This window comes from Eptatretus burgeri, chromosome 15 (assembly GCF_056783735.1).
Source record: "Eptatretus burgeri isolate ZD-2024b chromosome 15, Ebu_testis_v1, whole genome shotgun sequence".
Taxonomy (NCBI): Eukaryota; Metazoa; Chordata; class Myxini; order Myxiniformes; family Myxinidae; genus Eptatretus; species Eptatretus burgeri.
Genome location: NC_140975.1, coordinates 49,003,864 through 49,030,087, shown reverse-complemented (window position 1 = coordinate 49,030,087; position 26,224 = coordinate 49,003,864). Strand labels below are relative to the sequence as shown.

At 32.3% G+C, this 26,224-nt stretch overlaps 1 protein-coding gene across 19 annotated transcripts in view; it reads right to left on the bottom strand.

Annotated features, from left to right (window-relative positions):
• LOC147012133 (neurexin-1-like) overlaps positions 1 to 26,224 on the bottom strand; it is a 1,392,023-nt gene that overhangs the window by 995,368 nt on the left and 370,431 nt on the right. For all 19 annotated transcript variants that reach the window (XR_015052060.1, XR_015052059.1, XM_085858522.1 and 16 more), the window contains one exon: positions 21,315 to 21,476. Coding sequence is in view for 17 of the 19 variants with exons in the window: in XM_085858522.1 (XP_085714648.1) it covers positions 21,315 to 21,476 (162 nt within the window). In the remaining 2 variants the exon portion in view is untranslated. The remainder of the gene's footprint in view (positions 1 to 21,314; positions 21,477 to 26,224) is intronic.

Genomic DNA, 26,224 nt, shown 5'->3' with positions numbered 1-26,224 from the left:
GATGAGAGGACATCAAGGCAGACAAAAAAATTGTCTCCAGCATGAGAGAAGACTACACTCAGCTCTGCACAGAGAGCTAGCTGTCTGTGTGGTGGTGCTCCAGTTTTTAAATATATATGTGCATTAATACTCAACCACAAAACACAAAGTTAATCAAGATATGTTTCAACAAGCTCAAATGAGCTAAGATCCTCGTCCTCTTCATGATGACGTCATAAAAACGAATATGACGTCATTGTGATGTATCAGGTTTGCGATAAATTGTCTGTGCTAATGCCCGGCTTGATTCCCGCAAACAAAATTCAAACAGCTTGCCTAGTTTCGGAGATAATGGTAGAGGCGATTTCCATTAGCGGCGATATTATGACGTCAACTTTTTTTCTAGGAAGAATTTCCAAAATTGGAGATAGTTACTGCCTGTGCGTGTATATGCATGGCAAGTTTCACGAAGAGCCGATGAAAACTCTGGGTTGTGAAACAAAAAATGTCAAAAAATAGGAAGGATGTCATAAATTTTGATATGACGTCATAGTGATGTATCATATGTGTGGTAATTCATCTCTGCTAATGCCCTGTTCGATTCCCGCAAACAGAATTCAAAAAGCTTGCCGAGTTTGAGATAATTTTTTTAGGCGATTTCCATTAGCGGAGATATTTTGACATCACAACTTTTTTCTAGGAGGAATTTTCAAAATCGGAGATGGTTACTGTCTGTGCAGGGTATTTTTACATACATATGCCAAGTTTCAGGAAGTTTCGATGAAAACTGTAGGCTGTGAAACAAAAAAGTCCACAAGAAGAAGCAAAAGAACAACAACATGAGTAAGACTTAGAGATCCTCCACGAGGATCTAAAAACATTCAAAGCATAAACACATCTGTTCTGCATGGCAGCATCTCCCTAATTCGCAATTAAATCGAAAAATTTGTAATATAATCCTGTAGATATCAAGGAGGGTATCTGGCCAGTCACGGTCTGGCCTCCAGACATACCACTGCCACTGGTTCACTTGCCGGCTTTGCTCAGGAGAATCACCAACATCCTCCATCTCCTCCTCTCCAGAAAACTGTGCATGAACTTTGCTGTTAAATCATCGAACTTGTGATATGTTGTGTATGATTTTCTGTCCACATCTTTGAAGAAAAAAAACCCGTCCCCATTAATGCTTCTACTGCGTAAGGGTGCAGATCAAAGGTCGTGCTCAGCTTAATCTGGTTTGGTTGTGGTAGAAGAACTGCATCACCTACATGATGTCGTGGGTTGAAGTACGCCGCATGGCATCCGCATTTTGTTTGATAATCCAGTCTTGGTCTAGGGCATTTATGAGTACAGAATTCTTGATCTGAGTTGGAAAGTGAGGGATTTTGTTGTGGACTTTTCTTCCCAAAATAGGTGCTGCTGGAGATACCACTGCAAGCAATTTGGTGTTGTATGATTATTTAGCAGAAATGTGAAGAGTTCCTAACACCAATTCCTGTGATCGATGCATGCTGTGTCAAAAGCTTTATTCAGAGTGTGGAAAAAAAAAACATTCTCCTTCCGAGTTGGCTTGAGGCCAACTTCCGAATTGGCTCCTTCCGAGTTGGCTACGGTGTAATTTTATGGTTTGATTCCATGAATGCTACAAAACTGTTTCAACTCAAAACTGATAAACGAGGGTGCATTGTCTGATGCATTTTCATGTGGTGAGCCATGGATGAAAATACCGTTGGTAAGCCTCAACTGTTGGACTGGGTAGAGGTGGATGACAGGATAATTGCTTCTGGCCATCGGGAATATTCATCGCCAATACCGAGGATGTATTCTCTGGTGGGAAATGGACTGCAATGGTCAACATGGAAGACCTTCCATGAATTGCTTGGCATCTTGGTCATTTGTAACGATGCAGATTGAACATGTAGTCTGATCGTTAGTACCCCAAGTTTTGCGATTGTTATACTATCAAACGTACCCTGAACAGGTAGAGGAGTGTTTGAACCATATGTAAATATGGTAGTGGCTGACTTGGACAGAGTAAGGTGGTGGCCACCTTGACATAGCCTGTGGTAAGTGTTTCTGTCACGGAGATTGACAGAAGCCCAGAAATCGGAAATCATTTTCACAGAAATATTATCGATTTTGACCGTTATGGTGTCCATCCCCAGTGAGCAATCAGTGCAATTAATGACATAACTATCCCCATGATCATATTCAGAACCCGTGACCCGTTGCTCCACAGCCGTAGCAAGATTTAGATGTGCGGAAAATTTTCGTGATGTGGCCAGATTTTTAATTGCATTGTTTACACACAGGTGACTCATTTGATGTTTGCCAATAATGAGTTTTGTTTGTCATGTCTTAATAATTATCGATTGTCCTTTCTTCTATTTGTGTGTCTTGAGTCTCAGATACTTCCACAGTCCAAGCTATTCGTAGCATGGTGTCGATGTTCAAATCAGTTTGTGAAGGAGATGTCTGCACAGGCATCTTGTTTGATTTGATATCTTGTTGCCTCATCAGCATCATTATGCTCAACATCACACCTCACTCACCAAATCACACAAAATCTCACAATTAGTGATCAACTTTTGCAGTGTTTGTTTGCTAAAGTGTTTGTTAAGCTTTGTGATCGTCACGATCGAATGCCAGGCAACTTTTGTGCCATTATGTATTCACCTCATCATCAATATAATGTTCTCCCACACAAGAAAAACGTCCAATCACACCAGGAAATGTTGTTCATTTCACACAAGCTTAAATCAAACACCACCACAGCACATCAAATTGACATTTGTCTTCCTCCCTTTTCCCCCTTCATTCCTTCACACAATCTCCCTTACACCAGAACACCATAGTGTGTGTACAAAAATCACTTGTTTATTACTATTAGTAATATTTATTCACTTAATAGTGTATATTAATGATTTCAGGTTATTATTACAGTTAATATGTATAATTATTATGTCCTCAGAATTAGTACAGCATTAAAGTGCATGTCAATTGCCAATGGTGCTAAAAAAAAATACATATAGCAACCACATTTTCATTAAATTAATCAAAAAAAATTATCACCTGCACCCGAAAGCCACATATAAACAGATCTTTCATCATGTTCTCGAACACCCAAGTGAAATGTTTGACCAAGAAGTCCATTTAGTGCAAACGGAATTGGGGATTGCAATTAACACATACATATATACATTGTGTAAGCATACGAACCGTGCTTCTTCATTGCCTCGGGTCGCTCACCTGCATTTGATTTGTCATTCATTTATTTTCAATTCTTTTTCATTTATTTATATTTTCATAAACAGATGCTTTTGTCTGGTGGTTCTGTGATTTTCCTGGTGTATCGGCTTCGATGTCCATCAGCACGCAGAATTACCCTGCTTCCCCAGTATCTGGAGTCGCTCACCTGCATTCATTTTTTCATATTTTAAATTTTTTTTAAATTTATTTATTTTCATTTGTTGATATTTTTATTCATGGATGTTGTACAATTATTCTGTAATTTGTACCGGTGTATTGGCTTCGATGTACATCGGCACGCAAAATTTCAGCTTTATATGTCACTGTACCGATCCTTAATATCAGTTCATGAGTCAATAAGTGAGTCAGTGAGTCAAAGGTGAGAAAGACCTTTGTATAATATATATATATATATATATATATATATATATATATATATATATATATATATATTATACATAAATTAATGTTCTCAATATTCTTGTAATAAAGGTTTGTTGAAAATTCGATGAGAACATCTCAAATGGTAAACTTGAAAGCATGTCAAAATGCAAGTGGACAAAATAAAGAAACACAGAAGCAATTGCAAAACCTGGCCGTCTCTCACTGATGAGTGTCAGATGGGGTAACAAGGCCGATTTGTACTTTCTGTGACTTTCCTGTTTGACATTTTGACCCAATTGTGAATGTCTTTTCCATATCTTCCGAATGAGGGTTTGTTGAAAATTTGATGACAAAATTTGAAATGGTAAAAACATTCTGTCCTGGACACACACACACACACACACACACACACACACACACACACACACACACACACACACACACACACACACACACACACACACACACACACACACACACACACACGCAACCCCATCTTCCACTGTGTGTGGGATGGGCAACTAACTCACAATGCAAGTTTTAAAATAAAAACGTTTTGCAGAGCTGGAATTGGATGACAGAATGCCAGACGAATTGTGGCACAAGGTTGAAGACATTCTAAAAGAAGAGGCCAAAAACAGTGTCCAAAAAGCAAGCAGAATGAAGAAGGCTAAATGGTTGTCAGAAAAGGCAATAAGTATTGCAGATAGAAAAAGAGAGATAAAAATTAAAGGTACATTAAGAGAGTACATTAAGCGACTAAATGCTGGCTTCCAACGACAATCCATGAAAGACAAAGAGGTATTTTAAAGAGAATTGCATACAGGGAGAAAGTAACAACAGAGTATGGAAAATAAGATATCCTTTCAAAAATATCAGAGAGATCACAGGAAAGTTTTGGTCTGATATTTAACATGGGGTTCCTCAAGATACAATGGGTAAAACACCTGACACAAGAAACAAAGGTGACAGAAAGATGGAAGGACCATACCAAAACTCCACACAAGGGAGACATCAATGTGATGACAACCTTGAAAGAAAGATAATATGAGTATGAATCAATAATGAGAGAATGTAAGGTACGTATAGCATTGAAAGTGTGAGCAAATGGAAAAAAACATCAGGTGCTGAAAAAAAAATCCAATATAACTATTTAAGGTAGTTAGGGAGGAGGCAATCAAAATTTTATCAGCTATCTGAACACAGATCTGGAGCAGGATGGTACGGCCTAAAAGGTGGAAACAATCGGTCCACACAGCTTTGCCAAATAAAGGCGATTTTGGAGAATTTTCAAATAACTGAGCCATTGCCATGATTTTACATGCCAGCAGTATATTACTAAAAATTATTCAACACAGAATAGAAGACTTCATTGAGTGAGGAATGTCATTTGAGCAAGCAGTTTTGAGAAGAGGAGGAGATACCAGAGATTAAACCACAAATCTGACACAGCTCATGGAAAAAGCAAGGGGATATTAAATGAAGGTGTATTTCTGCTTTATAGATTACAACAAAGACTTCGACTGTATTGACCATTAATTGATGTGGATGATGCTCAGAGAAATGGGGATGTCGGAGCTCCTGATATGTCTGATAATAAGCCTGTACGCTAAACAAGAAGCTACAGTAAGAACAAAGTATGGAGACAGAATGGTTTGGAATTAGAAGAGGGGTTACACAGGGGTGCATCCACAGGAAGGAACAGTGGTCTGGGTGGCAGACATACTTTTGTTCTTTGCGGATTATGCGATTTTTACGATGTGAAATGTAATCCACTACTTCTGCTTATCATTAAAGCCAGGAGGTCCTGTTTTCATATGTGCGTGTGTGTGTGTGTGTGTGTGTGTGTGTATGAATATGTATATATATTCATATTTTCATATCAGTAGGGTAAGAATACTGATTCTGGCTCACTTTGCCCCATGTAAATGAATGGGGGATTTTCAGCGATTTATATTTTTTTTCCCTAAAAATAAATCCCCTTTTTATCCCAAGGTATATTTATTTGTCTCCCCTTTTAACTTGGAGGTTGAACCTCATTGAATTGAACACCTGAGGGTTGAACAGCTCACTCATTGAACCTATAAAGATTTGTTCATTCTCAAATTCCTTCAATAGTTTAATTTTCTTTGCACAATAATCCCCATCTAAAATATTGACAAACAAAACATTTGAATCTTTATATTTTTTAAGATACCCCTTTTGTGCCATTACGAAATGATAAACTTCTCTTAATGATCTCATCTGACCACCGCCCGAGTTGCAAATCATTTTTGTGTATAAACCACGCCATAAAAAAAGTTTTGTTTCAAATGTTTTCAGTTCATGCCGTGAAAATGAGGAAGTGTTTTTTTGACACGGTCGTGCTGTGTGGTTTTAGAGTCATGCTGTGAAAAAATAGGAACTATTCTGTGAGACAAGGTCTCGTGTTTATATTTTATCTCAGAACACGAACTGAAAACATTTGAATCAAAACCATTTTAAGTATGTTTTGTAAATGATTCATACAATCGCCCAGTTATTTTCCAAGCTGTCATTTCCTGTGGCCGCACCCAATGTTTAGGGAATTTCCTCATTGTAGCCTTATAAGTGATTCACCAGACAAAGTTTCTGCCAGACGGGATTTTCATTTTTACAACTGAGACATGGATGATCTCTCTTCCGATGAAGGCAAAAGCTTACTACAGAGTTGGTAAGTTTGTTTGGTTTTCTCTTTGAACGATGAAGCAAATGATTATTAATTAAATCATGATAATTCTGATATATATATATATATATATTTTTTTTTTTTCCCTGACAGGGCATTGGAAGAAATTGAGTTTACGTATCACGACGTGGTTCATGAAATTAATACTCTTATTGAAGAGATCAATGATTTTAGAAGAGAATTGAAAGACATTTTCAATGAGTGGCACGAAGTCTTATCACGTCCTATCATCTCGAAGGAATTAAACCAATGGTGAGACACGTGTGTGTGTGTGTCTGTCTTCCTACCTACCTCTCTCTGCTCTTATTGAAGAGATCAATGATTTATAATGACTGGTCTCTGATCTCGAATGAATTAAACCAATGGTGAGACACGTGTGTCTATGTGTGTCTATGTGTGTGTGTGTGTGCGTGTGGGGCTTGTGTGGGGTTTGTGTGGGGTTTGTGTGGGGTTTGTGTGGGTGGGGCTTGTGTGGGTGGGGCTTGTGTGGGTGAAGTCAAAAGGGGCGGAGTCAAAAAATTTCAATTTATCTTTGTCTTTTGTAATTCCTGTGAATAAAATGAACCTAAAATCTCTTCCCCTTCCAAATCATATATTTTATAAGTCCAAGGAACTGTATCTATTACATCAACAATTTTAAAAAGTTCTTTCGTCCATCGTTCAGTAAAACCCTTTTCAAAATGAGATTTCCACCTATATATTCTTACGATATCACCAACTTTGAACTTAGGTTTTCTGACATTAATCTCTTTTTCATATTTTAATTTTGTAAATGTTTCTGATGGCTTCATATTCGTTGACGTGTGAATCGTGTCATTATACTTATCCACAATATCCTGAATAAAAGATGACCATTGTTGTGAACCGAGTTGTGTGAATTTTTTATATAGTCTCTCTTTTAAGGTACGATTAAAACGTTCAACAACAACTGCCTTCCCTTCATTAAAGGTACTGTATAATGTAATACTGTTATTTTTTAGAAAATTCATAAATGTCTTGTTATAAAACTCTCTACCCTCATCAGTCCACAATTTCTTAGGTTTTCTCTTACTTTTATTAAATATCTGTTGAAAAGCTAACATAAGAGTATTACCTGTTTTGTTTTTTAAAGGGACAACCCACGCATATCTACTCCTCAAATCAATAACGGTTAAAGCATACTTGTACCCCTTATCATTATTGAGTTCAATCAAATCAGCAGACCAGATATAATCAACTTCCTTGGAATAAACTTTCCTTCTCTGAAACTTTGTGAATATTGGTTTATGTAATTCATCAGCTAATTGCTCTTCAGTCTTAATGGCATCATTAGAGCCTATAAGTTTTTGAATTTCCAAGTCCAAGTTTCAATTTAGCACTAATCATCTTCTTCACGATGAACCTATCAACTTTTTCTCTCAAGGTTGGATTTTGTATCAGAGACAAATTATACAACATTTCTCTATCGGCTTCATGCTTTTCTTCCAACGTTGTGGTATTCCCATAATCAATATCGTGTCTCATGCACACTTCATCAACTCTATTGATTGGTTTACTCCAGGATTTAGGATTGTCTGCCTCATCTAATCTTTTATCTAAGTTTGTGCCTGGACCACAGAAAGAATAACCTGGAAGATGTAATTCCCCTGGTATTCCAGTAGTTGTAAATTTACTTCCTGATAAAAACTTTTGTATATCTCCTCCGAGTTTGTGTTTGGAGATAAATTGATTTTTTTTTTGAACCACACACCGAACATATACCTTTTTGTATAACCCTGTTATTTTTACTTTTAATATATGAAATATTTTTAGTATTAGTTTTCTTTTTACATTTGAGACAATAACTCATTTATTTATGAGAAAAATTCCTGCAGAGTGCAAAAACCTTTTTAGTTTCCAACATGCACATTTGAATCTTAATTTTTAAAACATAAAGAATCCTTAGAAATGCCTTCACTCTCTCCTCCATTTATTTAAGGAAAAACTTGAATTAAAATCCATATCTTGTCGATGCTAATAGTCTTGTCGAAAGTATTGCAAATAGACTTGTCAATTCTTTGTTTTCCTCCTCGGTGGGTTGAGTTATTTTCTGTAATACCACCAATCTTTTTTGAATCTCACTGGTTTCCATATTTTGATATTTATTCATTCTCTCTCTTTCCTCCCTCTCTCTCTTCTCTCTTTCCTCCCTCTCTCTCTTCTCTCTTTCCTCCCTCTCTCTATTCTCTCTTTCCTCCTTCTCTCTCTTCTCCTTTTCCTCCTTCTCTCTCTTCTCCTTTTCCTCCTTCTCTTTCTTCTCCCTCTCTCTCTTCTCTCTTTCCTCCTTCTCTCTCTCTTCCCTCTCTTCTTCAACTCCTTCCTCATCCCTTACTATACTTGAATCGTTTACACCCCATAGAATATGTATACATATATTCATCAGGATTTCTTGTTATTCCTGTATCTAAAATAATTTTTTTACAACAGGATACCAATAAAATTTCTTTTGAATTTCTAAAAGAGCCTTACCTTTTCTTAACCTTATAATTTTTTCATTATTTAACATTCTAATTAAATCTAAAGTTGTCGGTTTATCAACATCAGCATAATGCCAATCTTTTATTGAAAATACCTCATTCTTATGTTGTAGAACATATTTATTAAAATACCGAATACCCTTTTCTTGAAGGTATGCTTGAACACAGAAATGATAATTTTCTTGAAGCCTTCTTGCTGTCATTTATGTATTAGAAATATATGTTAGAATAATATTATGGCACGAAACACCTCCCCATCTTCCCATAGTTAAATCATTTTGTATTTCCTTACTTATTATATATAATCCTGTTTTTTCTGTTTTCATGAGATAAACAAGGGCAAAACCATTATTATATTTACCCTTATTAAATTCTTTTATTTGTTGTTTACTAATCGTGGCTCCACAAAACTCATTCTCGATACCAAGTGGATAATATTCTTCCTTACGAGACTGATTTAATTGTTCCAGGTCTTCGAGGTTAATTTTAAATGACCAATTATACCCTAAATCATTCATATCATACCCCCATTGTTCTATTCTCATACAAACGATACGCCCTTCTTTATAAAAATTTATTTTAATTTGAACTGTGAATTCTGTATGACCTGGAGATAATATCAACACTTCTGTATCTTTAGAATACACAGCCGTTTTATTTAAGTATATATATTGTGATAAATCGCTTAATCTCACCAAGTCATTCGCGTCAGTCGGGCTTGGATAATTTTTTAATTTATAAGCATTTTTCATGTTAATATTTTTGTTTATATTATATTTATATCGTTCAGCCTGTGCCTTTGTGTAATAATTTGATAAATCAATATCCAGTTCTTGAGATACACCAAAGATAGAACCATCTTTACCAACATAAGTCATTTATATTAGATTAAAAATAATATCATAAAATTTTTTATTTTTGTTGAGTTGAAATAACACATATAGACATAATTGACCACAACACTTGGAATTTAATTCTTGGACTTGAAATGTTTGATAAACACCATTCTGTAAGAATTTTATGACTTCAACAGGTGGTGGAAGACCAAAACTATCAAAATAATATTTGTCTTGACTATTAAAAATACAAACCCAATGAGAACCGTTCCCATCATTATCTTCTAAGTTCATAATAATATTCTTTGTATGTTTCGACACATTTGTTAATTCATCTCTCATACAAATAACCACATTATGAATTTTTAATTTCTTACAATATTTGGCAAGTTGTAAATTTGATGTTGTATTCTTTCCAAATTCTTTCAACCACTCATCAATGCTCATTTATTTATTAGAAAGATATAATCCATTACCTCTTTTCGTTAATTTTACACCTGCTTGTGCTATAGAAGAAAGCATATCTCCAACTAACAATCTCGCTTTATCAGGCAGACCTTCAAGTTTTTCAGCAAAATCTACAATTACACCACTTCCACTAATTTGTTTCTCCAACTCTTTGTTTTGTCTTTCCAATTCTTTTGAGCCTGGAGTTGAGCCTTCCTTTCGTTGGCAGTTTTGACCGCTGTTGAAATACCACCCGTCAATGCTCCAACCGCACTTAAACCAGCAAATAAAGGAATTAGAAATGGGAGAAATCCTCCACTCGTCTCTCTTATTGAATATTTTTTCAACATTGGTTTTGTCATTTTAATTTTAAGTGAGCCAGTGTCATTCAAGATTTTAACCTGTTCTCTTGTGAGCAAAACATCAATTCTTACTGCTCCTTTTCTCTGAATTGTATTAACGTTAATCGTACAAGGCTTTTGATTTTGAACACAAGATGATAGTTTATGAAGATTGATTTGATTAACATATACCCCAGTTGGTACTTTGCCACTCATTTATTTAACAAAAAATTATGTGAGACTAATCATCACACCATTATCTGTATTAATCTGCAATTCTGTTTCTTCCAAAAGCAAACAATATGTATCAACTTCTTCACTCTCTCCTCTTTCAATGTATAGGGAAGTATCCACTCGATTAGACTTTATAGTTTCCTTTTGCGCTCAGGTCAAACGCATAGATTGTATACAAACTTTTAAATGCTGTCATATCCAAAATAGGTTCTTTATTTCCATTACTTTCACACACCTTTTGGTAAGACTTGTATGCTTCAGCAAAATCATTTTTTTCCCAATTAATTTCCAATCTATCTCGTGGATAAAATGTTCCATCTAGAGAAACGCGAAGTTGTTTCACCTTAGCATTATCACTCAATGCATTATTCTTATCAGTCGCAGTATCACCATCTGGCTTTTTAAAAATGATCCACAGATATCGTGGCTTTCCTTCCAGAACACCCAAATTCCACGTGTAAGTAGTTTGATTGAGTTTAACGTGTTGACATCTTCTTTTGAGGTATGATACACTGAGTGGTTTCTTTGAGTTAAGTCTTCGATTCAACATCTCTTCTGTTTTAAGATTAGGAGTATATTCACTGATATACCAACTCATCTCCTCAATCACAAATTTATTCTGTTCACCAAAAGCACTAGCAACACCAAAAAGCAATCGATTTTCATTATCATTCCTTTGTAGTTGAAATCTAATTTTAAGACCATACAGAACTTTATCATGATCACAAAATCCAAATATACCTTTAAGAGGAACCGCCACAGTAAAACTATTTTCTGCTTTTGTATCATCATTATACATTCCTTTCCTTTGAGTATACCCAGGGTCTGTGTTTGTTCCCGTTGACATATCAGGAATAAAACCTTCGACAGACCCCTTTCCCATTCTATCACTGAATGTATAGAGTGTAAATTTTATCATTTCAGATACAGCAGAGACATAATCAACCGCTTCAACTTCTTGTGTTCCAATATACAATCGCACACTATCAAACATTTTCCAGAAGAAATCATTTACAAGTGTAGCGTTTGTGTTATTCCCAGCCTTAGTGAATTTAAATTTACACAACAAGAAACTTTCGGAGAGATTCAAATAGGTTTGTTGATTATTTATTTCAAAACTTTTTGTACCATTTGTATTCCAGTCTGTTCCAGTTATTGCATTTACCTTGAAGTAATCTTCTTTTTTAGTGGAGTTTGAGATAATAATAGTATCATCCAAATCATAGATACTATCAATTGCTTCCATACTTGTATTTATTTAGGAAAAAGATGTTAAAACTTTTGAAACCCTGATCCAAGTATTTGAATTATTTTCTGTCGTTCTTGGGGGACAACTGAGTTTTACCTTTCTTAATTTCTTTTATTGCTTGTAATTTATGAGATTCTTTCTGAGCATCTTTTATACTCTTTACAGCACCTGCTACATTTCCCACAGCAGAAGCAGTTGAACCAATTAGGTCTTTATGTTTAAGAATAGTTGAACCAATACCCATGAGAGTATCAATTATCCCATCTCCTCTAAATTGATGTCCAACACCCCTTTGTCTCTTAGGTTTATAGTATCCTCTACCAAGATACATACCTTCACCCTTGTAGTACGGGGAAAGGAACATCCCATCCCCTGTAATTATTTTATATTTTCCCAACTCGTGCTTCCTCACAATAACCATCGTATTTATTTATTGAAAAACTTCACGTAGGTGAATTCTGATGGATATAACTTCTCCATTAAAAGAGATCACACGATTATCTTGGTCGGTTATCCTAAAATTTACTCTGTGTATGGTTTTTCCTGACACAGGTAGATAAACCAAATTTTTAGGCTCCATATTGAATTTATAACCAATTGGGGTTGAGTATGCGCTGAATGAAAATATTGTATTTGTTTTTAATCCATCATTATAAGCACCATCAATCAAATCACAGTGAATTAACACCGAATTTATTCCTGAGGATATTTGAATGACATTATCACTGTAAAACGTCCCATTAGTTTCAATCTTTTTTGAGGAGAAACCTAATAACTCTCTAAATGAATTATCAATTGTGAAATCAACCTTGTAGTTATTTTTAACTTTAATCGTTGATTTTGAAGTATGTTTTTGAATGTTTATAACAATATTTTTTGGTTCATCACCTTGTTCTTTCATAAGACGAGCAATTTCGGAAGATATTTGAGAAATCTCGTATGCTCCGGCTGAGACTGTTATCGTTTTGTATCCACTTCCCGGATTATAACTAAACTTGTCATTTTTCTCGGTTATATTAAATAAGGTATTATAAGTCTCCATGGACAATAAAGATGCCTCATATTCTTTTGTTGTGTCAAGTTGTAGTGGGTATGGGAATGAAGATGTGTGGTCGCTTGTTGTGAAATTAAAACTCAGGATTGTGCTTCTCATCTTATTTAATATGAGTTAAAATGTCTTTATATTGAGATTTATTAATTATTTTCATGTTCATCAACTGGTCTAAAATGGCTGATGCTTCATTAAAACAATTGTTATTTCCAGCCTTCTTACTGCCGAACAACAATAACAGTCTATTAACTAATTGCGATGGGTCATTTGGAAGAAAACTAATACCTGAACCAAGGATACTTAAAGCCTGAATAATGTGTTTCTCCTTCTCATTCTTCCTACTTTTACCAGAAAGAATAACCTTATAATTTAGAGTGTTCAGCAAATCAATATATACTCTATCATCATTATTTTCCATATCCAATGGTTTATCAATATACTTTGATTCATCCCTCACAGTTGAACCTTGTCTTCCATCTTTTGTGAGAAGAAACATTAATCTCGGAGTTAGTTTAACAGGGGTTGAGCAGAACTTAAGAACCTTAATTCATCATTAAATATCAATACCTTTTCTTTAACAAGATGAAATATTGCTGGTTGTTCTGTTGGAATGAGTCCTGCTTTGGTTTTTGAATCCGCTGAATATTCATTGTTTTGAACAGCATTCACAATATAATCAGGGGGTTGATTAATCTCTTCCAGTTGTTGAAATAAACCTTCATCATCATATTCTAATTCTCCTAAATGCTCTAATTCTTCCTCCGTCATTTGACTGAAATCTTTTAACATTTGAAGCTTTCTAGGAGTATATTCTACTGTGGGAACTGTGGAAACATCTTTCATTTTTCTTGGGAAGTTTTTAAAAGTGGTTTAAAAAATTTCTCTTGTTTTCTTTCAAATGCTTCTTCGCCCGTTAGTTTCTGTCTGCGTTTCTTCTTTATGTCTTCCTGTTGTTTTACAACTTTTGAAACCAACTCTTGATGTTCCTTAAATCTTCTTGCTCTTTCTTTTACATCCATTTATTTATTGTAAAATATCATTTAATGAATTGTAAAGATCAACAGGGAAATTTTCCTTTTCTTCATCATTCAAGTAGATGTGTTCAAATAAATCCTTTTCTTTAAATATTTCATCAAATTCTTTATTAACATTAATGCGAGTTGTAATTTCTTCTTCACTAATACTTGCATCTCTGCTTTTCATACGTTTGCGTTGAGTTTCTTCATCAACATCAAAACCGAATGATAAAATCTTCACTCCACTCAGATGTTTAATAATTTGTCTTGTTCCTTCTGGATTAGTTTCTAATATCCCAACACCACCAGATTTTAGTTTCCTTAACTCACTCTTACAATGTGAATATTTTGTTGTACCAAGAGAAACCTCCTCAAACATTTGACCTTCATTCCTCAATCGCATATGTTCCTCCACTGAAATATAGTGATAATCTTCACCTTTTACTTCTCCAGGTCTTATTGCTCTAGTTGTTGTTGATACAATGCGTATCACGGGGTGTTTTTAAGTAAATTTACAATATTCTCATTTGTACTACACAAGAACCTTGATTTATGAAAGTTTTTTCCAGAAGCAGATTTACCCACAAGATTTATAATAATAGTTGTCATTTATATATGTAATTGTTTATAAAACAAAAAATATATCCCTTAATATCTCATCTTGTTTCACAACAATATATTTATATTTTTCAGTCGTGTGCTTCATATAATCTTCAAATTTCTTTTTACTACATAATGTAGAACAATTATCTCTCCAAAAATTATTGATATCTATTGAATTTAACTTGAATAAAATAAAAGTATTAGCATTGTTTCTGATGGAACGACGAGGAAGTTGAAAGTACGATTGACTAAGATAAATACAATTACAAGAAGAATGTCTCCCTCTTGTGTAGTAGCTGTCCATTACCGTTTGGTTTCTCTCATTAACACAATCATCAAAGATAACGAGGTTCTTTTTTGATTTATCCAAATCTTGGGGAGACGGTATATCATCCGTATTATCACTAAGAATACAAGTTATAAGATTTGATTTCTTTTTACATCTCTGTGTATCACAAAATAGTTGAATTATATCTTCAATGTTATAATCATTTAGGTTTTTTTGACGTTTAAATAAACCTATTATATCTTCTTTTTGAAGACCAGCATTAAAACCTTGTAAGAGTAGTTGATACTCTGGTTGAAAACTCGACTTTGTGAAAATTATTAAATTATCATAATCTAAAAAGTTGGGAGTGAGGAGCATTTTTAAAAGTAAGCAGGTTTTTCCACATCCACTTGAACCAACTATGAGACATCTTAATGAATTTGGGAGATTTTTATGGTTGTTAAATTTTATCTTATTTTCCCAAATAGGTAAAAAATCATTCATTTATATATTTGAAAAACAGGTTATTTAATTTATTATTGGCTTTTTTAGAAACTCTATATTTTATCCTAAGTTCAGGTTTAATTTCAAGATAATCCATTATTTTATTTATACAATATCTTGTGTTGATATTTCCCTGAAAATTACATCCATGAATAATATACAACAACAATCCTTTGAACATTTCTCTTATACGTTCAGTTTCTTCCCTTGTAAGGAAAGGTGTGTTATCATCCTCATACTTTACATTCATTTCTCTAATCAATCTTGTAAAGTAATTCATTTTTGGTGTAAATCTAAAAGAATTATTTTCCTTTTATATTTTTTATTATCATTAATTAGAAGATAATCACAGAATATACATTGTTTATAGGCTTTTGACTCTGTGTTTAATCCCTGTCTTTCACACGCAGGACAATTCTCAAATTTGTCATATGGAGAATCAGGAAAGTCTAGCATATTTATAAAGTAAAACTTTACTTAAACTGAAATTCATCTATACTTTCAGTTGTATATTACCATCGATATCGATATACTTTTTTTCATTATCAGATTCAACGACAACATTTTTTATATTAAAGGTAATTTTAAAATTATCGTTAACTACTATTGAACAAAGTGTCATTTCACCTGATATATTAACATCCTTTATTTCATCAAGATTTACATCTTTAGGGTTGTTGAAAAAAATACAAATTTCTCCTTGCATATTACAGATGGTCTTATCTTTTCTTTCTAAAGCTTCATCCATAAGGTTTTTGTTCTTTGATACTTTTTCTTGTTTCATTGCTTTTTCTAGTTTTGAATATATTACTAGAAGGAGAGGAGAAACTTTTGTTAGAGATACTTTAATTGATGTTCTACCAGGTATACTAAAAGCCCTTCCACTGAAGGAAATTGAAGAACTCATATTATTTACCATAATAGTTTTATCCAATAGTTGTTATATTTATCTTTGTTCAATTTTACATCCTTGACATATTTCTCAGTATCTTTAACAGATGAAGAGATTGATTGAAACTTGTCTTTTGTGTCTTGAAACATTGTATTTATTAAGTGAAAAAGTTGGAGGATAAAATGTTTTTAAGCACAGATTCACCTATAAATTAAACGAAATTTTCATCAAGAAAATTTTAGTTTAAGCAAAGTTTTATTCTATAAATATGGTGAATACAACGTACTGCGATGTTTGTAATCACGAATATAAACATTATAGAAAACACCTCCGAACCAACAAACACACATTTAATCTATTTCATCAAATATCTCCTCTTGAGTTGGAAAGAAAACATTGTGATATCTGTTCAAAGGATGTTTTGAAGAGTAGTTATAATCAACATCTTCAATCACAAAAACACAAGAAAAATGAGTTTAAAGTAAAGGGAGACTATTATATTAAAAACACTGATGAGGCATTTAAAGGGCATATAAAAATAAGGATTTTTCAATTTGGAGAACCCGGTCCATCATCAATAGCTGAATCAATTGAAATAGTGAAACCCGATGTTGAAAAATTTATTAAAAAGACATTAAAAGAAATAAAAACTTTAAAGTTTTATATGGGAGTGAAAATGAATATGAAAAAGACAAGATGAAGAACAAACTCCTTATATGAGAACAGATCTTCATTTTATAACATCATTTCAAGATTTTTTGAATAGTGGGGTTTATGAAGAACTATCAAGACAAGAGGAGGATGTTGATAATACAGTGGTAGGGAAGTGGATTCAATATTAAAAAAATCATCTTTTTAGATATACACATTCTAAAATCAAACCCTCTTAAAGCTTCTTCTTATATTGAATTACCAAAAGAAATAAAACTAAAGAAGGCAGTTGTTAATATTAAGAACAATGATAATAAATGTTTTCTCTGGTCTGTTCTTGCTCACTTACATCCACCAAAATGTAATTCAGAAAGAGTAAAACAATATATGAAATATGAGAATACCTTGGACATTAAAGATTTTAAATTCCCAATGCCACTAACAGATATTCCTAAATTTGAGAAAAGAATAATCTTTCTATTAATGTATATGGATTAACGGATACAAACAAAGTTCAAATATTAAAAATTTCAAACAACTATAAAAATGAAGAAACACACATTGATCTTTTATATTTTAGTGTTGGAAAGAATTCACATTACACATACATCAATAATTTATCAAGATTAATCTCTTCTCAGGTATTCAGAACAGCAAACAAAATATATCCTTGTAAGCGATGTCTTAATTCATTTCATACAAAAAGAACGATTAGAACAACATTCAAAATATTGTAGTAATCATAAATCAGCTGTAATTACAATGCCTAAACCTGGTGAAAAGATTTCTTTGAAGATTATAATAAATCTATCATGCACCCATTTGTGATATACGCTGATTTTGAGTGTATCCTTAAAAAGATAAATACTGCTTCTCCTAATCCAAAAGAACCATATACAAATAAATATCAAAAACATATTCCTTGTGGTTTCTGTTATTATATCAAATCATCTGTTGGAGAAAAGTATAACAAACTTGAACATTATCGTGGAAAAAATGCTTCACAAGAGTTTGTAAAACGATTAGAAAAGGATTGTATAAGACTCACTAAATTAATGAAAGAAACAAATGAACCGATGAAATTAACCAAAAGAAGAAAAATTAGAATTTAGAATGAACAATATCTGTCATATTTGTGAGGGGGAAATTAAGGAGTCTAAAGTTAGAGACCATTGTCATCTTACTGGTAAATATAGAGGTCCCGCTCATTCCTGTTGTAATCTTAATTATAAATTACCTTCTTTTATTCCAGTCTTTCTTCACAACAGCGCCAACTATGATACACATCTATTTATAAATGAACTTTCAAAAACACCAGGGAATATTTCTGCCATAACAAACACAAGTCAAAAGTATATTTCATTTTCAAAAATGATATTCACAAAACCTTTAACTCGTATTAGGTTTCTCGATTCTTACAAGTTTATGGGAACACCACTAGCCTACCTCGCATCAAATCTAAGCTCCACGGACTCTTTTCCAAATCTTAATTCATTCTTTCCAAAAGAGGAAATTCTCACTAAAGAGGAAATTCAGATTAAAGATGAAATTCTGATTAAAGAAGGAATTCTTACGAGAGAGGAAATTCAAACAAGGAATGAAATTCAAAGTAAAGAGAAAATTCTTACAAGTAAGGGAATTTATCCTTATGATTATATGGATTCATTTATGAGATTTAAAGAAACACAACTTCCATCAAAAGAAAGTTTCTATAATAACCTTTATGAAGAAGAGATAAGTGATAAGGAATATAAACACGCACAAGAAATATGGAAATTATTTAAGATAAAGAACCTTGGAGAATATCACGATTTATATCTAAAAACAGATGTTTTATTGTTAGCTGATGTGTTTGAGGCTTTTAGAACACTCTGTCATAATAAAAATTGTTATGGATTAGACCCTGCCCACTATTTCACAGCTCCTGGTTTAGCTTGGAGTGCAATGTTGAAAATGACAAAACAAGATATAGATTTAATCAGTGATGTGGATATGCTTTTGATGATTGAGAAGTCCAAGAGAGGTGGAATATCACAAGTATGTTCAAAAAGATATGCTAAAGCAAATAATAAATATCTTCCAAATTATGATAGTGAAAAGATAGTAATTATTTGATGTATTTTGATGCTAATAATTTGTATGGATGGGCAATGTCTCAATCTCTACCTTATGGTAAATTAGAGTGGGTGGAAGAAAAGGATTATGAAAAGGCTTTGATGAATATTGTTATTTCTTCTCAAGAGGAATTGAATGACGAAGAAGAAGGTTATTATTTTGAAGTTGATTTGAGGTACCCGAGTGTTCTTCATAATAAGCATAAAGACCTTCCTTTTGCATGTGAGAAAGAAACCCCAAAGAAAGAATGGTTCAGTGATTATCATAAAAGTTTTAATATTAAAGGCAAATCAACAGAAAAGTTATTAACAACATTCTATGATAAAATGCGATATGTTTTACATCAGAGAAGCTTAAAACAGTTTTTGAGAGAAGGATTGAGAGTAGCTAAAATTCATAGAGTTTTAAAATTTAAACAAAGTCCTTGGGTGAAAAAGTATATTCAATTCAATACAGATATGAGAGCAAATACAAAAGTAAAATTTGAAGGGGACTTTTATAAATTAATGAATAATGCTGTATTTGGAAAGACTATGGAAAATGTTAGAAACAGGCAAAACATTAGATTCGCAACATCTTGGAAAGAAGCTTCGAGATTGATAAATAAACCCAGTTTTGATAGAGAAGAGAGTTTTTCAGAGAACTTTTCTGCAATTCATATGAAAAAGGAAAGTATTGTAATGGATAAACCAATTTATATTGGAACAGCAGTTCTTGATTTATCAAAGATATTGATGTATGATTATTTGTATAATGACTTAAAGAAAGAGTATGGTGAAAATGTTTCATTGTTGTATATGGACACTGATAGTTTTATCCTAGATATAAAAACTGATGATGTTTATGAAGATATGAAGAAAAATATTGGAGTGTATGATACAAGTAATTTCAGCAAGAAGAGTGAGTTATTTTCCAAAAGAATGAAAAGGTTATTGGTAAGTTTAAGGATGAGTTGGGTGGAAAAGTAATGAGTGAGTTTATTGGATTGAGAGCAAAGGCATATGCTTATAAGTATGGTGATCAGATTGATAAGAGGTTAAAGGGAATAAAGAAATATGTAATAAAGAAATCAATAACTTTTAGAAATTATTATAATTGTTTGATGAATAAGAAAGAAGAATACAGGAAAATGAATACAATAAGAAGTTATAAACATAACATATATAGTGAAGAAGTAAATAAAAAGGCATTAGGAGCCTTTGATGATAAGAGATTTATTTTAGATAATGGAATAGATTGTGTTCCATATGGATATTGTATGATAGAGTGTATAAAAAGATTGACATTTAACGATGAAAAGATGGGTTAGGGTTTTTTTAGGGCTACCGCCGTTTTTTCACAATATATAAATGGTTAAACCAAGTATTAATCAAACTAAAGAGTGGAGAAAATCTCAGTCTTGGTATATAAATGGAAAACATAATGAATGTGAAAAATATCAAATAAGTCTTATTGAAAAATAACTAAAACAAAGGTAAATAAAACAAATAAGCGAATCAATTTAAAAGTAGTACGTTAGAGGATGTAAAGAAAAAATGAATATCCTTGAATGGACTGAAAACTTTGATGGTTATCAATTGAACAATGAAAAAAACAATTTACTATAATCTCAAAATGATATGTGGCTCAGGAGGTGGTCAGATGAGATCATTAAGAGAAGTTTATCATTTCGTAATGGCACAAAAGGGGTATCTTAAAAAATATAAAGATTCAAATGTTTTGTTTGTCAATATTTTAGATGGGGATTATTGTGCAAAGAAAATTAAACTATTGAAGGAATTTGAGAATGAACAAATCTTTATAGGTTCAATGAGTGAGCTGTTCAACCCTCAGGTGTTCAATTCAATGAGGTTCAACCTCCAAGTTAAAAGGGGAGACAAATAAATATACCTTGGGATAAAAAGGGGATTTATTTTTAGGGAAAAAAAATATAAATCGCTGAAAATCCCCCATTCATTTACATGGGGCAAAGTGAGCCAGAATCAGTATTCTTACCCTACTCATATCTTCATCGCTCCATGGCAAATTGAGGTGTGTAATGGCTACAAATTTATGAATCCATATGACTGTGGGTGTGTTTAAATGGAAATCACAAATTTATGAATCTACATTCTATTGTAATATTTCTGTTATAAATAAATTGAATGATGCAGCTTTTCTCCATTGTGAACATTATGGAAAAAACAAGAAAAAGCAACACAAAATATAATGATTATAAGTAATGAATGAAGGTTTCTTGAAGCAATAGACACTAAGTGAAAACTATGAAAGCAGCCAACCATCCTTTACATACCTCCCTCAGGCATCCCATGAAGTTGTTGCTAATTGGAGAGCCTGGAAGGTCGGCAGTGTTTGGGCTGCCACCCACATAGAAAAAATCATCTGATCCCAGCATGGTGTAATCTTCTTGTGTGTATCCAGTCGACGTCAAGACACCGTCCACGGAGATGGTGACCTGCGTGCCAGGTAAGGGACTTGAGTAACTGTGTCAGTGTGTGGGTACTTCATAAATCTGCACTGATATTTACAGACAAATGGCAGTGAGCTGCAGACAAACAGCTGTCTTCCAAACAAGTTAATCACTATGCCTGATCAAGTTTATGCATTGATGTTTACGCCAACAATTTAGTCAGGAAAACTTAGCAGTGAGAACAGTTATTCAGATTTGGAAGAAAAAAAGACAGAGATCATCTTTATGAAATAATTATTTTGGGATTGATGTGACAATGTACTTTCCTAAAATTCATTTGATGAATATCGAGCAACCATTTATTGTTGACTTAAGATGATTATAAATCGATGATTTTTCAGAGCAAAACTAAGTAATTGTTTCATCATGTAACTTAATAGTTGAAGAGGCAGAGGTACATATTAATGATAGTTTCTTGGTGATAACAATTCTCTCTTATAAAATGAATATTGCAGTGACCTAAGAACTCCAATGTAGGAATTGGCCACTCAATTGATCATGGCCATGCCAGTCGCCATCCTCGTGGCCTCACCCCTGGCCTAGTATGGCCAACAAGTGGCTGAATAGCCCCAAACTCACCCCTCATTTCGACTTCTTACATGTGTATCTGCAGCCTGAAATTTCTACAACCTTGAGATAGTTGTCCAGCTCCCTTTTGAAAGTGTTTACTGTGTGCATTCCATCCCACTCTGACAGTCTTCTTTCGTACATGTTATATCTTCTCTTTTTTGTATACCTTGTCGAGGCTCGAATGAGAGCGAACACAATGCACAGCAAGGGGGGGGGGCATAAGACAAGAGGGGCGAGAGTGCGAAAGACAAAACAGGGGGGAACAGAGACATTAGGAGATCTATGGAAGGGAGAGGGATGGGGTGGGGAACATGGGGTACACAAGATGGACTACAAGGATTTTCAGGAAGGAAAGCAGGGAATTGGAAGAAGGTGGATTTAGAGTAGATTAACGGAGGTAGAAAAGATCAAAAATTTGGATGGGGGAAGATAAGAGGTGGTGGTGAACAGCTGTTTTCAAGGCCTGGAGGGAAGAATGGGATTGAACAGAGTGAGGGAGATTATTCCAAAAGTGGGGAAAAAGAAGAATGAAAGAGTGAAGGTGAGCAGTGATTCGTGATTTTGGTAGTTTTACCAGAAAGGGGTTGTTGGCGGACCTTGAGCGCGCTGTGGAAATATGGGGTGGACAAATCGCAGACAGAGCAGGGGGGACGAGACCAGAGAGGAGACGGTGGAAGACAGATAAACAACCGACTTGCCTGTGGTGAGAGAGTGAGAGGCCCAAAGACAGCCTCATTGCGGGAGATCTGCAGATAAGTACATGCCTGTCTTGCTTTTGTTCTCATATTTTTTTCTTCTTCAATTCTGATATGTATCGTCATCTGGTTAATCTTTTCCAGCTGTTGCACCTTGTGAATCCCCTTCATCAATTCAAACAACTCGATATGATCTCCCTATAATCTTCTATTTTTGCCTCACATGTTCCTGAAGGAACAAAAAAGCTATTGCAATGAGTCCAGTCAGTGAGTGAGTTATTCTACACTGGTTCTCAGAACTACTGTAATATATTTACCGTGGCAAAGCCCTGCATTAAATGTTCTGTCTGGTTCAGATATATAATCCCTTTTTAAGTTTTGTTTATATAATCCCTCTTTGAATCTTCTCTCAGAACTGAGCCCAACTTGATCTGCAATAATCCAAGTTGCCTTTTGCTGAACTCCATCTTAATGACAGAAAGTATATTTTCCTATAATGTGGTGATCATAACTGTACACACTCTGGATGAGGCCTGCAGAGACCTTTATCAAATGACAAAGTGGATCATTTTGCAGTCTGATTCATCCCTCTGCTGAAACATTTGCATCATTGCTGCCTGGAATTGAGGAAGGTGGCTAAAACAATATATTATGACCACAGATGACTCCTTCTTTTATGTACTGCACTCCAATACATACCCAAAGAAAGTGTAGTCCCTGTTCCTCCTGATTCCGAGAACCTTTTATTTTCCTTCATGAAACTCCATTCACAAAACATTTACCCACTCATTCAGTGTAGCTCAACTGTTTTGTGGTGGTACAATTAAAATATATTTTGTTGTGGATATCTTTTAAATCTAGAGATATCACAACCAGTGCACTGCCTTTTATATACACAGCATGTAAAATGGTCGAATAACTTAAATAGATTTCTGAAATGTGGCCCACATTTTACGAAAAATTATTATCGACACAATTACATTTGATTTTTCCAAAAATGTGTGACTGTGTTTCAATTGAGTTAACTTTCCTACTTTAGAAGTTACTAGTGCAGTATGTGTATGTGTATATATATATATATATATATATATATATATATATATATATATATATATATATATATATATATATATATATATATATATATATATATATATATATATATATATATATATATACATATATATATATATATATATATATATATATATATATATATATATATATATATATATATATATATATATATATATATATATATATATATATATATATATATATATATATATATAAATATACACACATATAAATATATATATATACACATATATATATATATAAATATACACACATATATATATAAATATACACACATATATGTATAAATATACACACATATATATATATATATATATATATATATATATATATATATATATATATATATATATATATATATATATATATATATATATATATATATATATATATATATATATATATATATATATATATATATATATATATATATTACATATACATATATATATATATATATATATATATATATATATATATATATATATATATATATATATACACATATATACATATATATATATATATATATATATATATATATATATATATATATATATATATATATATATACATATATATATATATATATATATATATATATATATATATATATATATATATATATATATATATATATATATATATATATATATATATATATATATATATATATATATATATATATATATATATATATATATATATATATATATATATATATATATATATATATATATATATATATATATATATATATATATATATATATATATATATATATATATATATATATATATATATATATATATATATATATATATATATATATATATATATATATATATATATATATATATATATATATATATATATATATATATATATATATATATATATATATATATATATATATATATATATATATATATATATATATATATATATATATATATATATATATATATATATATATATATATATATATATATATATATATATATATATATATATATATATATATATATATATATATATATATATATATATATATATATATATATATATATATATATATATATATATATATATATATATATATATATATATATATATATATATATATATATATATATATATATATATATATATATATATATATATATATATATATATATATATATATATATATATATATATATATATATATATATTTATGTATAAACATAAATATATACACATATATACATGAATATATATATATATATATATATATATATATATATATATATATATATATTTATACATATATATACATATATAAATACATATACACATAAATATATATGAAGACCACAAGGGGAAAACCGGTGATGTCACTTTTTATAAATTTCAGGGATATTGCACCTGCCAATAGTTGGCAACATAAGGTTTCCTCTCACAATATTACTTTAACAAATAACCAGGGGTGTCACATAATATATATGGTATAAAGTTTAGCCGTGCAATGAAAAAACAAGTGTTGTCAAAGCTGAACAAGTAGAAACCCAGAGTTGTCAATACTTTACTCCTGGTTATCTCCCTTTCATTCATGTTAACTGTTCCACCATAATATTCAGAGTTGAGAAACTAAAAAATGAAAGGTTGTAAAACTTTCACAGCATAAACTCTGAGCACTATAATGGCCTATTTGGTTATATCATGGATCTATTATTTTTGATCACAGGTTTTGTGCTCTGCAAAGTATTAAAATTAAAGTTTTCACTCAGATAAGATTGGCTTTCTGCATCATTCATGTTAACTGTTCCATCATAATATTCAGAATTGAGCAACTAAGTTATAAAAGGTTGTAAAACTATCACAGCATAAACTCTGAGCACTACAATGGCCTATTTGGTTATACCATGTGCTCCGTAGTTGGTGCATATCATGGTTCAAGCCTGGTCAAACCTTTATTGTGACTTTTATGGGACCCACGCCGTGGCTTAATGGTTAGCGCGTCTGAGTACCCATCCTCATTCGATGTACCCACCGCCCAATCAACCTGCTTAGGTATATGAGGGAGTCACATGAGGTGACTTCGGCTATCGCGGGGGTGGTTTATCCTTGGTTTCCTCCCGGTTTTCCATCATATTAAGTAGTATGGAGTAAGAAATGGAGAATCCGTCCTCATATAAGCGAAATACCCTTGAGTATGGCGTTGAATACCAATCAAACAAAAAAACAATGACCGTTTAATGTTGAAAAAAATAGTCTGTGATCACCAAAGTCATGTATTGTATGCTAATAACCAACAAGCATGAATTTGCTACACATCCTGGGTTAAAATTGCATGGCAATTATTAAACAAGGGAATAACCAGTGATGTCA